At 36.0% G+C, this 17227-nt stretch overlaps 1 protein-coding gene across 1 annotated transcript; it reads right to left on the bottom strand.

The window, feature by feature from the left end:
• Positions 1-5313: 5313 nt before the first annotated feature.
• Positions 5314-16314, bottom strand: LOC100917676 (vomeronasal type-1 receptor 3-like). Its single transcript, XM_003765257.3, has 2 exons — positions 16257-16314; positions 5314-6272 (listed from the first exon to the last, which is right to left on the bottom strand). Exons 1-2 carry the CDS (start codon positions 16312-16314, stop codon positions 5314-5316), a joined length of 1017 nt encoding a protein of 338 aa, XP_003765305.3.
• Positions 16315-17227: the final 913 nt, after the last annotated feature.

The following is a 17227-nucleotide window of genomic DNA, read 5'->3' as shown; positions in this document are numbered from 1 at the left end:
AAACAAAACACCAGTGCTGCTGCCAATTCAGGGGTCTGTGGATCTGTACATTCTCTGCTGGTGCAGGCCCAGGGTTAGGATAAGGGTTAAGTCAGTTCTGTGTTGGTACTATTGTGCCAGGACAGCTTACTGGACTCCCACCCTGATCCTACAGACCTTTCCTGAAGACCTTCCAATATGCCTTTGGTGTCTCTGGGCTGAAAGGACTGGAAGTCCCCAGTACTGTCACTGATTCGCAGGTTCCTAGGCCCATTCCTGGATTGCTGCCATGAAAGAGGTGCTAGAATTGGAGTCAGTGCCAGGTTGTTTGGTGTGACCTTCGCCAAGACTGCATGGGGACTTTCACCTGGTGCCACAGACCTTTTCTGCTGACCTTCTGAGTGGTCTTTGCCTGGAAAGTGCTCTACTCCATCTTTTTGTGTGTTCTTATGTTCTCAAATTGGTTTATAGCCATTATGTAAAGGAATTTGGAACTATTAAGGGGAGAGTTCCTGCCTTTACTCTGCCATCTTGGCTCCATCTCCAGAATGTTATTACATTATTTTTGAAGACAGTTATTAGCTCATTTTTTTGTTTGTTTCCCCAAGCTAATGGCGCATGACAAATTTTATCATAAAAATGCTCATTGACTGAATCATCCTCTATTTTACTGAAAGTTATAAATAATGAAACAACTAAGAGATTACTAAAGAAAAGTAAGTGAACAAAAGATCCCTTTTGAACACAGTTGTCATGGTGTATTTCCCTTAACATGTAAGGTTCTTTTGGTGTCATTCCATGACCAAGGAAATTGGAAACATTTCATATTACTTAGTGTTTGAATCAAAGATTAGCTGATTTCTCTGTGATTTTTGATTGACTAAGGCTTCCCATCATTCAGTTTATGTATATAATCTATATTCAGTTGCCTTGTTAATTTAGATAAGCCTAGTAATTCTAACTATACCTCTATCTGGGAGCAGGAAGAGTAATAACCTGGATGTGAGAAGTTTTTTAGAACTAAAAAATCTACTTCTACACCAAAGGATAATTAAAGATTCAGTTTCATTCATTTGATATTTTGGTTATGGAGAAATAACATTTTCACTATACATGGACATTCATAAGGTTTTGCTATAGTATTTTTCCAGTGTTAAATAAGGTATGCTCTACACACGAAGACTTATTAGTACTGATTGCATTTATAAGGAATAAGATAGAGAATTTGGGGATTTATCAAAAATATCAAGATTTCAGATGAATATAAGAACTGATGGAACTACTTGAAAAATTAATATAAAAGAACTATATATTTAAATATGTAAACAAAGAGGCTGAAGGAAAGATGTTGGCTTTGTTTAAAAGAGAAATACATGAGAAACTTTGTTACCATTCGGGCTCATAATTGAAATAACTGGACCTTAAGAATATACTAATAAGTAAAGTTATAATTGGGATTTTGTGTGATACCATTTGGGAAATTGAACCAGGTGTAATGCCCTTAAATCTCTCTCTTAAAGCAATGTTTATGATGTCAGAATTTATTCTACTATTTGGCCTTATGGTTAAATGTTAAGAAAATTCATGAATTCAAAAAAAAATCCATTAACTGAAAGAGCTAAAAATAAGTTACTTCATTGATCAATCTGTAAAGTTTATAACTAGCAAGAATTTCATAGTTTGTTATTTTAGATATATGCATATATATGTCTATATATTTATAAACATGCATGCATGTATTTATTTTATGTATATATATATATGCATATATATATGATATATAAATTTGGCAAATATTTATTGAACCCAAATTATAGTTTATATTCAGAATCAATTCTTTAAAAATGATAGAGATGTAAACTGATCTTGGCGGGGTGGGGGGGGGTAGACCTGGGTAAGAAAAATCCTAAAATCTCAACCCTCTCATGGGAGGGACCCTACCCTCCTGTTCATAGGGGAAATTCCCAAAGGGATCTCCACCTAAAATTCAATTGGAGATCTTGGCCTGGGGAATAATCATCACTCTTTCTTGAATTGAAAATTAGCCCTTAATCTCCCTAGCCTCAAACCTTAGAAAGCTAATGAAAAACAATTCTGTGCCCCAAACTTTTGCTAATTCCTTTTTGAATTTGGCCTACTGGGAAGTTGTTTCTCAGTATAATAATCCCCCCTTTTTTGTCAAAAACCTAGCCTGTAGTTAGGGACTGCAAATTCTTTCACAAAAAAACTGCAACACCAGCCTGGAGATCTCTCACCCCTCATTTCTCACACCTCAACATTTGGTGGCCCTTACTGGGATCCCTGAAATTTTGGTCAAGATAAGTCTTGTTTTGCTGTTGTCTATTCTATAGCTGGGACACCCAAATGCCTGGGAAGATTTGGGCTGTAGGAGCTTTACTCTCAGGAGACTTCCTTGACTGGGGATGCCTAGACTTGAATTCCTGTGTTTTTTAGCAGAAGTACCCTTCTGTCACCTGCATGCTTCTCTAGGGACGCCTGAGAGGATGGGATGCTCTAGAATCTGGAAAATCTAAGACGTGTGGCAAAAAATGATAATAGCCACCTCTGTCTTTCTTTTCCTAAGGACTCTCTCCCTTAGGCTGTCTCTTAAACAGAGACAAATTTGGCTTAAAAGATCTCAAAACTGAAAAGCTTAAATTAAAACAGTACTACAGGATGCTGTTAAAATTTACTGAAAGGAAATCAAAATTAGATACCAACCTTTTAAATAACTCCCTGCTTCCTACTCCTTGTAATGTCTGGGCTAGCTTTTTGGAGGTCCTTCAGATGGGCCTTGGTCTTTAGTTGGAGAAGTGATGAAGGCAGGAGAGCCACCAGAAAGAAGGATATCTTGTTTCTAGTCTTTCTCAGTCCTTAAATACCCTATTACAATTATATCATTACAGCATACTGTTTATATGTGAACTAGAGAACCATTACATCACCATGCTAAGTAGTAAGTAGATGTATACTAGAGAACCATCATCTCATCAATTCCACTGAGTTAACATCTTGTTGTAAGTTTCTTTGTTTCAAGTATACTTCCCCTAAGTTCTGGCCTTCTATATCTCATTTAGGGACACAGGATGCCTCTGAATCCCTTTCAAAACCACCTCCTTACCAAAGACAGAACCATATGTCCAACAATATTTCTTTAACTCTATCCCTCTCACCTCCTGAACCAGATCCTAAGACTTCCCTAACCAATTCCTCAGTCCCTCTGATACAAGGAGTGGGATCAATTTTTCTTCTTCTAAGGATCCTGATTCAACCACCCCTTCTAACCTCTGACCCTCAAGAGAAGCAGAAGACTCTCAGGGAAGGACATTCAGGGTAGAGGTGCCTTTTTCATTGCCAGATCTCTCCCAGATTAAGGAAAAACTTGGTCATTACTCTGAGGTCCTTGTCAAGTTTATTAAGGAGTCTAAGGCCAATACCCTTGAATATGATCTTCCCTGAAAAGATGTTAATATTAAACAATCTGCCCCAAATATATGGAGGAAGCTGCAGAAGCTAGCCTTGGGCCTTCATACTCCCTAGACTCAGCTGTTAGAAACAGCTTTTGGAGTCTTTAATAATAGGGATCCAACTGAAACAGAGGAAAAAGACTTCGGAGTTAAAGTGAGGAATGGAGAACAGTCCCAAATTAGCTGCTGTGATATCCAGAAACCATAGGAGTTACTTTTTGGAAAGGAATATGGAAATGAGAGAATAATCACGGATTTTTTTTTTTTTGTAAATCCCTAAGTTTAGCAAGTTTGTGAATCCTTATGAGCCCTGTGTAAGAAATTATGTGGTTTTATTTGAATAGTGGTCCCTATTCACAAGAAAAATACTTCTTGAATAAAGAAAAGAAAACTTCAATAACACATTTGATTGTGTTTATATAGTATCAAATTATTTTTGAGATGAGTTGTGTTTATGGGAATAAGGAAGTTATGCTTGGAATAATATATGCTGAAGTTATATATTCAAGCAATTTAGACGTAACAGATGCCATACTTAAAAACATATTTTTGTGTAATAGCAGTTAGAAAGCTACCATATATTTTCTGCATGAATTTAATTATTTGTGTTAAATATTTTGACTTCCTTTTATATCAGAAGACATTTTATGCTGTATTTGAATAAAAATTATAGAAGAAAAAAAGGTTATTTAAAGCCTTTGTGAAATTTTAGATGCTCTGATAACTTTGATTTTCTAGTTGATTTATTTGAATGTCATGAGAATATTGTTAATAACCATATCCGAGCCTACTCATGAACAGTGAGACTTACTATGTGAGAAAATAACTTTAGGGGACTGTAAGTTAATGTCTGACTTTTGTTTTCAGATTTATTGTGTCCTAGAGCCAATGTTGTACCAGTCTAAGAAAAATGTCATCATCTTAATGAGAATGAAGCCAGTGGATCCTTGCCCATGTGAAAAAGATTTCAAGATCACATGAGGAAGCTAAGTTAAGTTCTCTTAGTTTTCCATGATAAAAATTTTTTTCATCTAACTATTTCTGAATATGGATGAACTATCCTGACATGTATTAGGCTGCTTTTTCAATTCTTATGTAAAATCAATTGGATCTGAAATGCTTTATCTTGTTATCCAAGTGCTAAGAAATTTTGGACTCTTGTATTTGGGACTGATAGACCTATATTGATGCTCTTATAATTATATTTTTTTTGTTCTGAGACTTTGGCATAATTGGAGGCAAGCCATTGGCCCATTTATTGAGAGACAGCATCCCCCTTTTAATATATATCATCCTTCTTGGAGAATTACTTCAATTCATCCTTTTGGTAAATTTAATCTGCCATCTAATTTATCACTTATATTAGTCCTTAGGAAGGACAAACTTCACAGAAGAAATTTCTGCTTTCAACAGATTATGGGGAAAACAAAAAAAAAATTTCTCTTAATTAATGATTAGAAGTGATTGATAGACATTTCACAACTGTCCCTCCACTGTCAGTATAGAAAATGGTTGTACATTCAATCCTACAACAAAAGCAATGTCTAAAGTAGAATAAAAAAATTGATTATACACTAGAGGAAGAAGAGCTCAAAAGGTCTTAAGAAAAGGCCTTAAGAAAAGGCCTCTGGAGGTTCAGAATAAAAGAACATGCAATCAGGCTGAATGAGAAATATAAGAAAAAGTCTTTTTCAAACTTTAATGTTCTATTCAAATGCAGAATATGATTATTATTGGTATCATTAATATCCCTTCTAGATTCCAAGTCTACAATTCTTGGATTCTATTTTTTGCTGACCTTCTGTCATCAACTACAAAGAGATTTCTTTCTGGACAAGTGGAAATAGAGTTCTGGACAGTGGAATGTTTACAGATAAGAGTTATGGGATGTTTTCTTCTGCCAGAGTGATTCAAAGAAATGGAGAATTTGGGAATCAGAGCTGATAAGCACAAATGGGATGATGGCTTCATAACTGGCTTCCAAGAAAGCTGTGGTGGGCAACAACCACCGAGAATGTCTATTAAAATGAAAGACATAAAATCCTAAAATGGAACTGACTGAATAAAATGAAACATAGGTACAAACCAATACCAAGATGGTATAGGTAGCTCTCATTTCAGGAGACCTTCTTGACAATTGACTGGAGCCGTGAATATGCTGGACTTGCCGATGATGTCTTTGCAGGAGAAAAATCAGATAGCCACTGGCCATAATCAAAAATTCCACACACAGGAGATCAGGAATAGAATATACAATGATATATATTGAGGCTTTGAATGAGATTGAAACAGATTCTGAACAGAATCCTAGATTCCATATCCTTGTGTTGTTAAGGTTTTCTGTAATGTTTTGCATGTTCACAAACATATGAATATGTATCAGTATTTGTAGGATCCAGCAGAAAAAACAGAATGGGAAAATGTATATTGAGGCATGGGTTTTGAGTTGTGACAATAAGGAATAGGAAAAGGGACTGATGGTGATAATCTGAAGACCACTCAGAAGGCAGGTGATAATGATAGAAAGACTGCGGGCTACTCGGTGGAGGAAAACAATAAAGCGACAGCTGACTCGATCCAGGAAATTTTTCAGCCCCAAACCAACCACTGTCTGAGGAATTCCCTTGGAAATAAGTCCTATGAAGTTGGACAAGGACAAGTGGAAAAAAATGGAGTCTATGGGCCTCTTCCTGCCAGCAGTTAGGAATTTGGAGATACAATGGCAAAGGAGGAAGAGATTTCCCAGTAAACCAGCTCCAGTCTGCATGAAGAAGACAATACCTAGAACTAAATCAAGATAAACAACTCTCAATGACTGAAGTAGAACTTTTCTCAGTGCCAGATAGAGATGAAAAAAAGAAGAAACAAAGAAAGAATGGGTGCTTTTAAATTTTCCTAGAGAATATTTGCTAATGAGGTGAGATGAGTAAGTTTTGTGATGCTCAACTTTATTTGTACTCAATTTTTTCTTGGTAGTGTGAAAACAACAGATACCCAAATATAAGAAAGCAATGTAGGCCATCAGGAGAATTCTTTTCAGTCACTGAGAGAGATTGATGAGACTGAGGAAGTGATTACTCAATTTTAATCCAAAAGTCCAGAATACAAAGAGAATTAAGAGAATACATTATTGAAATTAGTTAATATTTAATAAAGGGGAAAATGAAAAATAACAGAACTCAACTGATTATTAAATAAATCAGGTTTAGCATTTAGATGAAGAAAGCTTAATGGACAGAAAATGTATTCTGTAAACATTGAAGAAATTTATGCATTATTCATGGGCTGGGATAAAAGTATGTAGATATATTTAGTAATAGAGAAACACTATATCATATCTAACATTATATTCCAACAAATAAATAAGGCATCTAACTATACCAAAAATAAATCCATACAGAAAATTTCAAAATGTATTGTAGAAGGAGCTGTTAGGCAGTGTAACCCACTGCCAGCTCTACAGTCAGGAGTTCAAATCCTGGCTTAGTCACTTAATACTTCCTGGTTGTTTTAACCTGAGCAAGCCTCTTAACCACAATTGCCTTGGGAAAGTAAAAATGTACTTCACAAATGCTACAGCAAAAGCTGAATGATAAAAACAATCAGATTATATCAGATTACAACAAGATATTTACCATATGTAAACAAGTAAAATTGGGTTAAAATTTGACACACTGAAATCCCATCTTAACAGAAAATTTAAATTTCAGTTCTTAGTTAAATATTGAACAAAAAATGAACTAACAAAGAAAGTGGGAGAAAGCCAAGACAACAATGGAAATTTAGGGAAATTAGATAATTAAACTATTTAAAGAGCACCATGAAATAATTAAGGAAATAAAACATGAAATGAAGCCAATAATGAAAATTATTTTTGGTCAAAAAAAGGAAACCTCAAATACCCAGATTTTGAAAGAAAAAAAGATAGATTAAAACAAGCATCCAATAATTATTCCTTAAAATTGGAAAATTTAAATAATTATTTTTAGTGATTCAAAATACCAAAATTATCAGGACAATGAGGAGTCAACATAAGCCAATTTACCAAACAGCCCATCTAGATTAATTCAATTCCTTGATCAATTTATAGATTAAAAGTAATACATTACAAAATTATAGAAAAAATCCGGGTGTATATTTGTTTATAGATTATGCTGTCTTGGTTTCTCAAACATCTAGAAAGAACTGCTGAATTTAAAAATACACTAAAATAATTCAGTTGACAAAGATACAAAACATATTCTGAATTATAATTTCAAGATTTACACTGAACAGATAATACCTATGACACAAACAGTATAGTTTTCAAAGTCATAAATTATCAACAGTAACAACCCACAAAGCAGGCAGATTATACTCTATTCCAGAAAAAGAGAAATAAAATAGAAAAACAACTATAATTTCTTTCACTTTTCATAGAGTCTGGTGGCAGAAAAACTTGTATTATCATCCAAAATTTCCAAAACCAAAAAATATTATAAGAATTTAGATACAAACAAAACAAAATAATTTTTTTTCAAAAAATGCAGAAAAGATAATACAAACAGAGAGACAATTTCTTCAAATAAACAGTGTCTGTAAATAAGCCATTAATTCCTCTGGCTGACCATATTCTTTAAAAAAAAATAAACACATATACATACACACACACATATATATAAGCTATGTAACTATACACACAAACACACACATATCAATTTAGTCAATTCCAAAGAACCTAAACCTTGCCAGTACTAAATGAAATCATCCACCATATTCCTAACCCATATATCATGGATGAAAAGTTAATCAGATCTACCCATTCAGGCTGTCTATAAAATGTTGCACCATGAATTTCATTCTATTTTAGGGATAGGCTTACTTTGTGGTTGCTCATGATTTAATTTATCCTTAGACTAAACCAGAGTCTATCTGAAAAGGTCATTTTTCACAATATGGTCTATATATGATATAGACTGGAACCAGAACAATAGGACTAACTCTTAGGATCAAAAATTAAATTCACAAAAGATTCAATTTTCAGATTTTGTCCCAGGAACCTGACAGACATTCTTCCAATGAATAATCACTATTAGAATTCACTCAGTGATTTCTATAATTTGGTCTTAATCAATTTTGATATAGTTTTGACTTAAAGAATTTGATGTAATATTGTGCCAACTAAGAGATTTTAAAGGAAAATTATACCGTTCCAGAAGACAAAAATGCTTCTACTGAAGCAGAGAAGTCTGGCTGTGGTAATAAAACTTACCTAAGTGGTTTACCTCCGATGTGCTTCTATTATTTCCAAAATCCATCTGTGGCCTCAGAGTAGTTGTAGACATCTCATTTGTAAATCGATGGGGAAATTTTAACTATATTTCCAGGAGACAAAAATTGTCAATCTCCAAACTGAAAGTGAATAACATCACACATGAAGTGAAGAGAGAACAACAAGTTTAAATGAAATAACAATATGAATCTCTCTAGAAAGTGACTTTCCAATCCAAAAATTTATCTTTCTTCAAGTACAAATTGGATCCCGATATTCAAGCATTTCAGGAAATGATTTGCAGCCAATGAGCAGTATTAAGCAAAGATTCCAGCTGAGTACTGTTACTTTTCAGTTGAGGGAAAACTAAGGAAATGGACAGGGATTTAGTCAGATATTTAGCATTCAAAAAGTAAAATCTTTTGGAAATATTACAATCTCTGTTCAAAGAAAGAAAAGGAAAGGTGAATTTTTAGAAAGTTTCACAACTAAGATAAATGCAGTCCCCTCAAGGATAGCAAAGTAGAAACATTTTACATTTCATTTTGCTGAAATGATGGAGGCATCTATATTGGCTTTTTATTTTCTCTTTTTGTGTGCTCAGCTGGATGATTCTACATTTACCAATCAACCAAAATTACAAATAGGATGAAAGAAAATATCTTCCTGAATCTATGATCTAATAATCTATGAAATTAAGAGGCACAGATATGATGAAATTGTGAGTTAGGATTAAAAATATATTTGACAGAATTTGTATAATGAGTTACACACAAAATTACAAGTAAGAAAACTGAGCAGGGGAACACTGCAGTGTGGATCAGGAAGTGAGATCTCTACAAACAGTCTCACTAAGATTTTGAGGGGAAAATGCCACAGCCTTTTTTCAGAGGGTCTTTCCTATTGACAGTAAATACAGTATTGGGATCGCATTCAGATTCCCTTTTTTACCTCCAAAACAGAAGTGATGTTCAGCTTCTGAGTCTCTGATTCTAAGAATCAGATGGAAGAAGACACAGGCTATGCTCTGCTGCCAAGGTGAAAACTGGGCTCTGCCCAGGTACAAGAGAGGGCAGACAGAATGTAGTTATAGACTCAAAATCTATCTTTCCCTAGAGGCGTGATTATCTTATCACAAGAATATTGACTTCATGAGATTTCAGGTTTGTCACTGAAGGCTGGTCCCAGGTTTAAATCATCATCAGGTAGTTTTTTTGATTAGTGATAATATGCCCAGAGATAATTATTCATCATTAGTGAGAATAGGCAAAAATAAACAAAAATACAGTTGGGAGCAGCTTTTGGAAGAAAGCCTTGCAGGTTCCCAAGAAGACATGGATTGAGAACGATGGAGATGAGGGCACCACGGACTCTCAGCCAAGGGCATCTTCAGGTATTATTTTGGGATTGACTGGATTTTCTTTCTTTTTTTTTCTCTCTTTTTTAAATTTTATTTATTATTTTTATTGTCCTCAAAAGATTTTGATATATTTCTCTCTTTTTAAAAAATATATTAAAATATAAATTAGGTACACAATAAGTATACATGACCAAAACATTATTTTGCTGTACAAAAAGAATCGGACTCTGAAATATTGTACAATTAGCCTGTGAAGGAAATCCAAAATGCAGGTGGGCAAAAATAAGGATTGGGAATTCAATGTAATGGTTCTTAGTCATATCCCAGAGTTCTTTCACTGGTTGTAAATGGTTCCGTTCATTACAGTTCCACTGGAAATGATTTGGTTGATCTCATTGCTGAGGATGTCCAAGTCCATCAGAATTGGTTATCATATAGTATTGTTGAAGTATATAATGATCACTTGGCCCTGCTTGTTTCACTCAGCATCAGTTCGTGTAAGTCTCTCCAGGCCTTTCTGAAATCATCCTGTTGGTCATTTCTTACAGAACAATAACATTCCCTAATATTCACATACCACAATTTATTCAGCCATTCTCCAATTGAGGGGCATCCACTCAGTTTCTAATAGCCACTATAATGAGGGCTGCCACAAACATTCGTGCACATACAGGTCCCTTTCCCTTCTTTATGATCTCTTTAGGATATAAGCCCAGTAGAAACACTGCTGGATCAAAGGGTATGCACAGTTTGATAACTTTTTGAGCATAGTTCCAAACTACTCTCCAGAATGGTTGGATGTATTCGCAGTTCCACCAACAATGTATTAGTGTCCCTGTTTTCCCACATCCCCTCCAACATTCCCCATTATCTTTCCCTGTCATTCTAGCCAGTCTGACAGGTGTGTAGTGGTATCTCAGAGTTGGATTGACTGGATTTTCAAATCTTTCCTGAGCTTCCTCTTCTGAGAATCTTCACTCTCCTTTATTTCAGTCTCTGTCTTACCAGTTCAGTCATTGGTTATGACTTCCTGTATAAGACTGATATCATTAAACGTGCTGTCTATCATCTTGTGCCCCTGCAAATGACCACACAGATTTGTCAAGATTTCAAAGCCTCTTATTCCATCCACTGATAAAAAAAATCTCCAAGAAAATGAAAGCTTGCATTTTAGGTTCTCAGGAGAAGCCAAGATCCACTCCAAGTTTAAGAATATTTTCTTTTCTTTGAAATCTTTTAAAATCTAAACTACAGATGTTATCCTTTGAGAAGACATAGTGAGTTTTTCTTATTCTACAAACTTTTTAAGATATTTTTTAAGTACAAGAAATGCATGATAGCTATACTTTGAAAAATTGTTTCTTATCTTTGAGTTTTGTTGTAATTTTCTAATAATCAAAAATTATATATTATTAAGTGTGTAATTTGTTCTATATTTTATGCTGAATTTTAGGGAACAAAGAAAGACAAAAGTCAATTCCTGCTTTCAAGGAACTCACTGTCTATCGAGGAAAATAAATGAGAGCAAATATTTACAAAAAAAGATTAATTACATTCCCAAACAGAAAGATGAAATACAATAAAGAAAAAGAAAGTTCAGCTGTCAATAATATCAGAAAAAAGTCTTGAAATAGGTGGGAATTTAATTGAGACTTGAAGGATTTCAGGGGAGCCAGGATGCAGAGATGAGGGGGGAGTATGTTCTAGGAATGGCAGCCAGCCACAGTAAATGCCTACAAGCAGGAGATGGAGTGACTTGTGCAATGGCGAGCTAGTAAGACTTGTCAGTGAATTACAGAATATGTGGGAACAATATGTAAAAAAACTAGAGCATGATGTAGATGTTTGAACATCAAAGATAATTATCCTGGAATAGATAGGAAACCAGTGGAATTTATTAAGTAGCAGAGGGACACAATCAGACCTGGGCTTTGGGGAAATTAATTTGATAGCTCAGTGGAAGAAGAACTGGAATGAGAAGAAAACTGTGGCAAGAAGATTTGGCCAATTTTACTTTGGAAGAAATTCTTCTCCTGATAAGTTTGTATTTCCTTTTGAACTACTCTCATTACTCTTCCTAATTTTTCTCTATGTATTGTACTTGATATTCAAAATCCCTTTGAGCTCTTCCAAAGCCTGAATCTAATTCTTATTTTTCATGGAGGCTTTAGATGTAGGAGCTTTTAATTTGGATCTTCTGAGTATATTTTTTTGATTTTCCTTGTCATCATAATGACTGTCAATGGTTAGAAATTGTTTCTGTTGTCTGCTCATTTTCCTAGCCTCTTACTTGACTTTTAGCTCTTTTTAAAATTAGGATTCTGTCCCAAGCTTCAGGGGTTTGTGCAGCTGTTTTCAGCAATCCTTCTAGGGACCACATAAGGAACACTCTTTTCTGTTTTGAAATTGTTAAAAAAAAAAAAAAATTCCCATCTCACTGGAGCTATAAGATCTAGTGTGCTAAAGCAACTCAGTCCTCCCTCAATCCAACAATGAGAAATCCTGTGAGCTGAGGCCTTCAGAAGCTGCCACCACCACCACTACCCACACTCATTCTTGGGACCCAGTCTTGGTTTGCTGGTTTCTCAAGACCCTATAATCCCACAGACAAACTTTTCCTACTGAACTTGCACGTTTTCTTTGGTGTCTCTGGGTCACAAAAACCACCAGTGGTGCTGCCAATTCAGAGGTCTGTGGATCTGTTTATTCTCTGCTGGCGCAGGCCCAGGGCTGGGATTGGGGCTAACTCAGTTCTGTGTGGGTACTGTTGTGGAAGGACAGCTTACTGGACTCCCACCCTGATTCTACAGACCTTTCCTAATGACCTTCCAATTTGCCTTTGGTTTCTCTGGGCTGAAAGGATTGGAAGTCCCCAGTACTGTAACTGATTCACAGGTTCCTAGGTCGATTCCTAGTTTGCTGCCATGACAGAGGTGCTAGAATTGGAGTCAGTGCCAGGCTGTTTTGCTGTGACCTTCACGAGGACTGCATGGAGACTTCCACCTGGTGCCACAGACCTTTCCTACTGACCTTCTGAGTTGTCTTTGTCTGGAAAGTGCTCTACTCCATCTTTTTGTGTGTTCTTATGCTCTCAAATTGGTTTAGAGCCATTATGTAAAGGAATTTGGAACTGTTTAGGGGAGAGTTCCTGCCTTTAATCTGCCATCCTGGCTCCATCTCCAGAATGGAATATTTTTGAGAACAGTTATTAGCTCTTTTTTTTGTTGTTGTTTGTTTGTTTACCCAAGCTAATGGTACATGGCATTTTTATCATAAAAATGCTCATTGACTGAGTCATCCTCTATTTTACTGAAAGTTATAAATAATGAAAAAAACAACTAGGAGACTACTAAGGAAAAGTAAGTGAAGAAATTGGGAACATTTCATATTACTTACTATTTGAGTCAAGAATTAGCTGATTTGTCTGTGATTTTGAATGATTAAGGCTTCCCATCATCCAGTTTATGTAGTACAATCTATATTCAATCGCCTTGTTAATTTAGATATGCCTGGTAATTCTAACCACACCTCTATCTGGGAGCAGAAGAGTACTAACCTGGATGTGTGAAGTTTTTTAGAACTAAAAAATCTAATTCTACACAAAAGGATAATTAAAGATTCACTTTCATTCATTTGCTATTCTGGTTATGGAGAAATAACATTTTCACTATACATACATATTCATAGGGTTTTGCTATAATATTTTTCCAGTCTTAAGGCTTATTAATACTGGTTGCATTTATAAGGAGGAAGATAGAGGATTTGGGAATTTATCAAAAATATCAGCCTTTAGGATGAATATAAGAACTGTTGAGACTACTTGAAAAATGAATATAAAAGAACTATATGTTTAAATATGTAAATAAAGAGGCTGAAGGAAAGATTTTGGATTTGTTCAAAAGACAAATATGTGAGAAATTTTGTTACCATTAGGGCCCATAATATAAAGTGCTTGAAATAACTGGCCCTTAAGAACATACTAATAAGTAAAGTTATAATTGGGATTTTGTGTGATTTCATTTGGGAAGTTGAACCAGGTATAATCCCCTTACATCTCTCTCTCTTAAAACAATGTTTATGATGTCAGAATTTATTCTACTATTTGGCCTTATGGTTAAATGTTAAGAAAATTCATAAATTCAAACAAAAATCTATTAACTGAAGGAACTAAAAATGTTACCTCATTGACCAATCTGTAATATGAATAAAATTTATAACTAGCAAGAATTTGATAATTTGTTATTTTAGATACATGCATATGTCTATATATTTATAAACATGAATATATGTATTTATTTTTTGTGTATGTGTATATATATATATATATATATATATATATATATATGGTATATAAATTTGGCAAATATTTTTTGAACCCAAATTATAGTTTACATTGTTCAGAATCAATTCTTTAAAAATGATAGAGTTGCAAACTGATCTTGGGGGTGGGGGTTGGACTTGGGTTAGAAAAATCCTAAAATCTCAACCCTCCCATGGGAGGGGCCCTATCCTCTGGATCTTAGGGGAAACTTCCATGGAGATCTCCACCTACAATTCAATTGGAGATCTTGGCCTGGGGAATAATCACCACTCTTTATTGAATTGAAAATTAGCCCTTAATCTCCCTAGCCTCAAACCTTAGAAGACTAATGAAAAACAACTCTGTCCCCCAAACTTTTGCTAATTCCTTTTTGGATTTGGCCCACTGGGAAATTGTTTCTCAGTATAATAAATCCATTTTGGGGGATCAGAAACCTAACCTGTAGGAAGGGACTGCAAATTCTTTCACAAAATCTGCAACACTGGCCTGGGGGTTTCTCACCCCTCATTTCTCACACCTCAACATTTGGTGGCCCATTACTGGGATCCTTGAAATTTTGGCCTTGATAAACCTTCTCTTGCTATTGTCTATTCTATAGCTGGGACCCCCAAATGCACTGGAAGATTGGGCTGTAAGAGCTTTACTCTCAGCAGACTTCCTTCATTGAGGATACCTACACTTGAAATTCCTGCGTTTTTTAGCCTGTATGCCTCTCTAGGGACACCTGAGAGGATGGGGTGCTATAGAATCTGGAAAATCTAAGACATGTGGCAAAAAATGGTACAAGCCCCCTCTGTCATTTTTTTCCGTAAGGACTCTCCCCTAGGCTGTCTCTTAAACCGAGACAAATTTGGCTTAAAAGGTCCCAAAACTGAAAAGCTTAAATTAAAACAGCACTGTAAGATGGTGTTAAAATTTACTAAAAGGAAATCAAAATTAGATACCAACCTTTTAAATAACTCCCTCCTTCCTACTCTTTGTAATGTCTGGGCTAGCTTTTTGGAGGTCCTTCAGATGGGCGTTGGTCTTTAGTTGGAGAAGTGATGAAGGCAGGAGAGCCACCAGAAAGAAGGATTCCTTATTTCCTGTCTTTCTCAGCCCTTAAATACTCTATTACAATTATATCATTACAGCATATTGTTTATATATGAACTAGAGAACCATTACATCACCATACTAAGTACTAAGTATAGGTATACTAGAGAACCATCATCTCATCAATTCCTGATTTACCACCTTGTTATAAGTATCCTTGTTTCAAGTATACATCTCCAAAGTTCTCGCTCTCTACATCTCCTTTAGGGACACAGGATGCCTCTGAATCCCTTTCAAAACCACCTCCTTACCAAAGACAGAACCTTATGTCTAACAATATTTCTTCAACTTTATCCCTCTAACCTCCTAAACCCAATCCTGAGATTTCCCTACCCCAATTCCTCAGTCCCTCTGATATAAGGAGTGGGATCCCTTTTTCTCCTTCTCACAATCCTGATTCAACCACCCCTTCTAACCTCTAGTCCCTGAGAAAAGCAGCAGACTCTCAGGGAAGGACACTCCGAGTAGAGGTGCCTTTTTCATTGCCAAATCTTTCCCAGAGAAAGGAAAAATCTGGCCACTACTCTGAGGTCCTGGTCAAGTTTATTGAGGGATCTAAGGTGAATGCCCTTCAATTTGATATTTCCTGGGGAGATGTTAATATTAAACAATCTTCCCCAAATATATGGAAGAAGTTGCAGAAGTTAGTCTTGGGCTCTCATAATTCGTAGACTCAGCTGTTACAAACAGCTTTTGGAGTCTTTAATAATAGGGATTGAATTGCAGCAGAGAAAAAAGACTGCAAAGGTAAAGCGAGAAATGGAGAAGAGTTGCAAATTTTACCTGCTGTGATATCTGAAAACACAGGAGTTCGTGCTTTAGGTGACATGGACAGGGCCATCAGCTCAAAACTATCCTTAGAGCAAACTCCCTGGTCCTTGTCCCAAATGCAACCAGGACAGGCCCTGGAAGAGAGACTGCTTACAGGGGACAATCTCCGCCCCCCCCCCCTGCAATGCCATGCTCTACAGCAGGAATTTAGGGCTTTGTCAAGCTCCCCCTTGCTCCACCATGACAGCCAAGCCCTGGGTATCTTTTGATCTGGCCAGTAAAACCATTGAATTTCTTTTTGATATGGGGACTTTTCTTTCTGTCTTGCTCTGGCACTCTGCTCTCACTTGCCCCTCTCTCCCCAAAGAATGGGAATTGAAGGGAAACAAGAACTGTTTGGAGACTTTCCCTCTGCCTTGCCAGTTTGGTCACCTGTTATTTAAACACTCAGTTCTTATTATTCACTTCTTCTATCCTGCTCCCTTTTGGGGGGTATGACTTAGTGATGAAATGGGGGACTTAATTTTCTCTTCTTAGACCTCCAGGTGATCTTTTTGTGGGCCTTTAAAAACCCTCCCATATTCCCTCTGAATTCTGGGAGAAAATAGATTCCTCTGTCTGGAACCAAGAAATCCCTGGCCAAGCTAGAAATTTAAGACATTTGGAGCTGCTTAACAGCAGTCACATCGTGATTTTCAGTCCCACCCAAGAAATTTCTTAGATACAGCCATAAAAACTCCTAATTTTCTGACCCTTTCAGGGTCTCCTTATCCAAAGCCCACATTTTCTGCCAGGCCCTGGGGGTCTTAACTCAGGCCCTTTGACCTGATCCCAGACCTGTTGCCTACTTCTCAAAGAAACTGGATTCACTTTCCCTAGAATGGCCCACATGCCTTAGAGCAATGGCTGCTATAGCCCTTGTAACAGCTCTTGAAGAAGCCTCAAAACTCACCCGAGGGTACCAGAGCATTTTAGAAGCCAAA

Source organism: Sarcophilus harrisii, chromosome 3 (assembly GCF_902635505.1).
Source record: "Sarcophilus harrisii chromosome 3, mSarHar1.11, whole genome shotgun sequence".
Taxonomy (NCBI): Eukaryota; Metazoa; Chordata; class Mammalia; order Dasyuromorphia; family Dasyuridae; genus Sarcophilus; species Sarcophilus harrisii.
The sequence above is the reverse complement of the archived record's forward strand: the minus strand, read 5'-3'. Positions and strand labels throughout refer to the sequence as shown.